This window comes from Anastrepha ludens, chromosome 4, assembly GCF_028408465.1.
Source record: "Anastrepha ludens isolate Willacy chromosome 4, idAnaLude1.1, whole genome shotgun sequence".
Taxonomy (NCBI): domain Eukaryota; kingdom Metazoa; phylum Arthropoda; class Insecta; order Diptera; family Tephritidae; genus Anastrepha; species Anastrepha ludens.
Window position 1 is genome coordinate 103483219 of NC_071500.1, and position 6829 is coordinate 103490047.

Sequence of the window (6829 nt, forward strand, 5' to 3'; positions counted from 1 at the left end):
TGTGTGTCTATAAACAATGATCTGATATAATAAAACTTGGAAAAGACTACCTGTTAAAGGATCAAGGCGATGAAAAGATCATAAATAACGGGGGCGCACAATAACGATTAAAATAAAAGGTGAAGGTTAAAAACTGCTATTAGTTACTCGTATTCAAATAATTTTAGAGGTGCTTTTGGAAAATTCCACTATAAATAGAGCAGCTCTGGATAGTTACTGCATCAATATAACAAGAAATTTCATCATGAGCAGTTCGCGAGTTTTCGTTGGTGGATTAGCCTATTGTGTACGTGAAAAGGATTTGGTAGAATTTTTTAAAGGATATGGACGCACGTGTGATGTGTTATTGAAAAACGGATATGGCTTCGTTGAATTTGAAAATCACCGAGACGCCGATGATGCAGTGGACGAGTTGAACGGAAAAAGTTTGATGGGAAGGAGAGTAAATGTTGAGTTGGCAAAGAGCAGAGTACGTGGCAATTGTAGTGAGCGATATGGCACCAAACGGCGTGGTCGTTATAATGACCGAAGTTCTAGAACAATACATTACGGACCACCGAAACGAACCGAATGTCGCATAGTTGTGGAAAACTTATCAAGCGGCGTCAATTGGCAAGATTTAAAAGATTTTATGCAGCGAGTCGGAGAGGTAACCTACTGCGATGCACATAAAGAGCGTCGCAATGAAGGTGTGGTGGAGTTTGCTTCAAAATCGGACATGGAAGCTGCTCTAGAAGAATTGGACGACACTGCATTGGATGGTCGTCGTGTACGCTTGATTGAAGATCGACGAAGGAGGAAGCTTGTTGGAGGAAAGCGCGAGAGGTCTCGTTCAAGATCTGACACTCGCTCACGCTCCAAATCGGTGCGCTCATCGCCGCGGCCGCATTCAAGTCCAAGCGAATTTCGTGAGCTATCCACATCAAAATTGCGTTCTCCTGTTGCTAAGCGTTTACGCTCAGAAATCGTACGAGTACTACGTACAGAATGTCACACCCGTGATCGTGCCACAGCTCATCGTTCACATCGTGAAGGCTCACCATCTAAGTCAATCACAGATTCTCAGTCATGGGATCGCTCCACTTGTAGCAGTTCACGGTCACGGTCAGCTTCACCTGAAAACGGAAAATCCACTACCGAAGAAGATAAATAAATAATTGGACGTACTTATAATTAGGTTTTGTAGGTTGTATAAGACTATTTGAATAAAATAAATAGTTTTGATAAAAAATTATAAAATACGTTTTTAAAAAAAAATATTACAATATTTAAAGTAAAATTCGAAATGAAGGTTTTTAGATTTCAAAACCAATATATCTGCAATGTAACCAGAGTTAATATTTTATTCTGAATCTGCATCCCTTTATATAAAGCGTGGTTAAGTTTCAAGGGCCGGTGTTGATTTTGAATAAAACACTATTTTGTAAAAAAATTATTATCATTTTTCCCTATTATGATAATATTGGTATGGCTCAATTATGTATGGAACAATATATCGGCCAAATGGCCGCCGCGGCCTCGGCGGCACACCTCCATCCGATGGGGCAAATTTTCGATGACGCTGAGGCATAATTGAGGTTCTATGTCGATAATGTGCCGAATTATCTCATCCTTTAGCTTTAGAATTGTTGCTGGCTTATTGACGTACACCTTTTCTTTCAAATAACCCCAAAGAAAGAAGTCCAACGGTGTCGTTGACGTTTAGGTGTGGTTCACATTCAACATCGGTTCTTGAAATTTAACCCCCCTTAATATATATATATAATTGGCGCGTACATTCTTTTTGCGTGCTTGGGCGAGCCCCGCCTCCTATTTTTGGTGTGCGTCTTGATGTCGTTCCACAAACAGAGGCACCTATAGTTTCGAGCCGACTCCGATTAGCAGATAGTTTTTTATGAGGAGCTTTTTGATGGCAGAAATATACTCGGAGGTCTTCCATTGCCTGCCGAGGGGCGACCGCAATTAGGAAAAAACTTTTTCTTTATCCCTGAATTGTGCCTAAATTCCGAATGATATTCACGCACCAACTGATTCGGCTACGACGGCCGCTTATCTTTTCGTCTTTACCTCTCGAAAAAACTACAGGGTAGACTGTCAAACTGCTCCGAATTAAATATAATATTTCATTTTTTTTACTTATGCTTGAGGTTTATTGAATCAAAGAAGCATTTTTGAATGGCGACTGATCTCAAAAAAATAATCAAATTGCAAGCTCAACTTTTTCGCCAATAGCAGCAGCTCTTCGTTTTTGTAGTATTACTTTTCTTAGAACGAGCAATTTTTAGTATTTGTTCGAAGCCATCGTCGAGTATCCACTGTGATATGTTCTGTTCTGCAGTAAATTATCGATTTTTCTCTTTTTGCCTTTTACTTTGGAATTCTGAAACACCAAAACTTTCTTCACCAAACCCAAAACCCTTAAACCGCCACAAAGTCTGATCGGGTACAATTTATACCTACATTCAAAAATCGAATGGGCTATTAATACTTTTGGTCCTTATAAATCGCCAGGAATGGACGGTATCTACCCCGCTGAACTGCAGCAATCACGGGGCATTGTACTACCGTATATCAAAATTGTCATTAGAAGTTGTCTTAACATGGGCTACATTCCGCTAGGATGGAGGGAGGCAAAAGTCTCCTTCATACCCAAGGCAGGTAGGTCCTCACACACTAACCCTAAAGACTTCAGACCCATTAGTCTAACGTCTTTTCTTCTCAAGATCCTGGAGAGAATAATAGATGAATACATACGGGGTGTCGTGCCTTTAAATAGGCTCTCTTCGGCGCAACATGCCTATACTAAAGGGAAGTCCACAGAAACCGCCTTACACTCACTCGTCGGGTTGGTGGAAAAAAGTTTATCAGACAAACAGTTTGCATTGGTTGCTTTCATAGACATAGAAGGCGCCTTCAACAATATAAATGCAAACGCTATAGTAGATTCATTAGAAGATTTTGGAGTTGAACCACATGTCGTAGCCCTGATAGAAGGTATACTCATCAAAAGAAAGGTAACGGCTAAATTAGGAAGCACTACTCTAAGCAGACAGGTCTGCAGGGGCACACCGCAAGGTGGAGTCCTCTCCCCTCTTCTTTGGATTTTGGCAGTAAACTCCCTGTTGCTGACCCTGGAAAGAGGGGGTTGCCATGTCACAGCTTACGCAGATGACGTAGCAATCGCCGTTAAAGGCAAATATCCTAACACCCTTATGGATATTCTGCGCTCTAACATGGCCACGCTTAGAAGCTGGACTGAGAGCAGGGGACTCGATATAAACCCCTCAAAAACTCAAATAATTCTCTTTACAAAGAAACATAGGCTCCCTATAATCTGCCCGCTAACTTTTAAGGGTGTGGAGACTCCTTTGATAGATACTAGACAGGAAACTCACGTGGAAATCTAATATTGAGGAAAGAGTAAAGAAGGCCAACGTTGCATTATACACTTGCAAAAAAGCGGTCGGTATCAAATGGGGACTAACACCCCGTATTACGCACTGGCTCTATACTTCGGTAGTTAGGCCAATATTAATGTACGGAATACTTGTATGGTGGCCATCTGCTCAAAAGGCGATTTACGCTAAAACCATGAGTAAGGTCCAAAGAACAGCTTTTTTATGCATCTCTGGCGCTTTAAGGACTACTCCAAACAAAGCGCTGGAAGTGCTAATCAACTTACCTGCCCTAAATCTGGTAGGAAAACACGTGGCCGCCGCCTCGGCGCTCAGACTAAAAAGTATGGCGCTATGGAAAGACCGGTGCTTTGGCCACGCTTCCATTTTGCACTCTCTGAATAGTCATAAACAAGAAATAGACTACTCTATCCCTAGACTCACCCTTGAAAGACTCTTCAAGACGAGTATACCTGTTACAACACCAATCATTATCCCCATAACAAGGGTTAATATAATATGAATGCAGATGTATATAAATATATACATGCATTTATATTACCTACTAGCAACCCGCCCTGCTTCGCACGGGTATAAAATATATACCCTATGTCACTCACTGAAAAAATGATTAAAATCGATCCAGTAGTTTTGGCTTATTCATTATTGCCCGTGGCCCGCCCGCGTTAAATTTGGAGTAAAACAATCCCCCCTTCTTTATAGATTTCCTGCTATCTTTGGGATATCTAAATTCATACCCTACATTTTTGCATATTAACTTTTTGCATTTTTACATATGTATATTATTTATTTTATTTTTACAACAATTACTATATTACAGAATGTCTTTATATACAACGTTCATAACCTTCTTGTCATTAGACAATACAAACATGTTTTCTCTAGAGGTTACTCTTGAAAGAGCGACATACAGTTGGCCATGTGAAAAACAGTCAACACTCAAATCTAAGCCTGCAACGTTGAAGGTTTGACCCTGAGATTTATTAATGGTCATTGTAAGCGTTTAAATTGGAATGGTAGATCCGATGGTATCAGAGGGATTCGGGGAATCAATACATCTTCTCCGGTACCACATCCTGTGAGTATTGTGCACTCTATTATGATAGTTTTCAGTGATTTTACCAGCAAACGCGTGCCATTGCAAAGTTTAGGTGGATTTAGGTTTCTTAATAAAATAACAGGACAACCTATTTTCAGCTCCATTTTGTGAGGAGGGAGTCCAGACGGGTTCAAAGAATTTAGAAATTCTGTAGGAAATTGAACAGCTTCTTCCAAATCGAGAACAGTATCGACCGAGTAGTATATTTTCGTCGGCGCCTCAATCTTTGAAATAATCAAGTTATTTACTTTATCTACTTGTTCGTTAGTTGGTGACAGAATAGCTCTTTCTTTAAACCATGATATTGTCTTATAACTTATGTTATCAATGTCAGGATAGACATTGTTGACTAACTCTTGGATGTTGTCTATCAAAACACAAAGGTTTTCTAGGTTAATCCTTCCCTCACTTTGTGTTAATTCTCCATTGCCAACTTTTAGCAGGATCTCTGGAAATAGCCAGTTCTCACGTGAAGATGACGAAACCCTCATATTAGTTTTAAGATCTAATTTATTGACATGCGACCAAAGGTGGGATCTTTTTAGCGAAGCATTTATTTCGTCAGCACGTGTTCCTCGAGTCACAACTGGTAGGATTTGACGAAAATCTCCTGAGAACAGAATTGTACATCCACCCATAGGTGAATTTTTGTTGCTCAAATCGGGCATTGTCCTATCCAATGCTTCCACAGACGTCTTGTTTGACATGATAGCTTCGTCCCAGACTATTAATGAGCAGTCACGCATCAATTTTCCTGTATTGCTCTGTCTAGAAACACTACAGACGCTGTTATCATCATCGGTTGCGATTTTCAGCGAGAGCTTGAATGTAGAGTGTGCGGTTCGGCCTCCTGCCAAAGGAGTAGCGGCAATGCCGGATGACGCAACAGCTAACGCAATTTTTCCGGTAGATCTCAATTACTAATTACTGATGAAATATCTTGAAAAATATTGTTTTTAATTATATGCTGTAAAGAGCCATATACATAGATCTATATGAAAACAACAATGTATTTAAGGTATTTAAGGATTAATGTTGTACTATTTGTTGAAATCGCTTCGAAAATAAGCTATTAGTTGTCGTAAAAAGTAAATGACAAAAAATGTTATTGTATGGAATCGATAGCAAGCTAAACGCGCTCCGAATCAATAAAAACTATTCAAAAACTGTATTTTAATTACAGTATGCAAAATTCGTATTAGTACACCCCCTAATAAATAAAAAAACCACGTATATTTTCAAATTAATTTTAAAACAAATGCTTGAAACCGTTTTATTTTATAGATAATTAACTAAAATAAGGCCAAATAAAAAAACCGCTCACAAAGTGTATTGAAATGCAAAAAAAAAAAATAAGAAAGAAAAAAATGAACACTTTTCACAGAAGCAAAATTCGTATTAGTACACATGTATTTTTAATGATTTAAAGAGTAAATAAAAAATAGTTCAGAAAATTAATATTTTGTAGGATACCCTCGTTGTCTTAGAACAGCAGACAATCTCTTCGGCATAGATTCCACCAATTTTTTTGTGAGATTTGGAGAAATCTTCTTCCACTCTGATTTGAGGACTTTTTTTAAATGTTCTCGGTTCCTTATTTGATGATGTTCCAGCTGCTTTTTGAAAATCGACCATACATTTTCTATGGGATTAATATCCGGGCTTTGTGGTGGTGTTTTGAGATAATTTGGACAGTTATAAAGCATCCATAACCTTGTATCCAACGCCGTGTGCTTAGGGTCGTTATCTTGTTGGAATATACATTTTTTTTTGCAACCCAATTTTTTGGCACCTTTGCGTAGATTCTTTTTTAAAATATCAATATATTGCCTCACAGTCATAATCCCATCAATAAAATGCAACTTTCCTACTCCGTTTGCCCCGAAACATCCCCATACCATCAGAGAACCACCACCGTGCTTGAAAGAAGGCTGCAGATTTCGTTTTTGAAGGCCAGTATTACACTCTCTCCAAATTTTTATGCGTCCATCGGACATTTTTATATTAAATTTACACTCGTCTGAAAAAATTACCCTTTTCCAAAACCGCATATTTTTGTTTAAATATTGCCTGGCGAATATAACACGCTTTCTTCTATTGACTGAGCTTACATACGGTTTTCTAACCGGAGTTCTGCTTCTAAATCCCAATTTTTTTACATAATTGCGCACTATTTGAGGTGTAACTTTGATAGAAAAGTATTTTTCTAGTTCTGCAGCTAGTGAAACTCCACTGACGGTGGGGTCTTTTCTCATAAGGCGTTTCAAATAAGTCTTGTGCCTCTGCCCAAGCTTTGCCCTGTTCACATTTCGAA

General features: G+C 38.8%; 1 protein-coding gene across 1 annotated transcript; it reads left to right on the top strand.

The window, feature by feature from the left end:
- The first annotated feature begins 238 nt into the window (after positions 1 to 238).
- LOC128862167 (serine-arginine protein 55-like) lies at positions 239 to 1435 on the top strand. The gene has a single exon (XM_054100637.1). The coding sequence runs from the start codon at positions 245 to 247 to the stop codon at positions 1151 to 1153; it is 909 nt and encodes a 302-aa protein (XP_053956612.1). The 5' UTR covers positions 239 to 244; the 3' UTR covers positions 1154 to 1435.
- The last annotated feature ends 5394 nt before the right edge of the window (positions 1436 to 6829 follow it).

Bases quoted from the DNA above. Each gene is read 5' to 3' on its own strand.
- LOC128862167 (XM_054100637.1), top strand. From the start codon at position 245: ATGAGCAGTTCGCGAGTTTTCGTTGGTGGATTAGCCTATTGTGTACGT.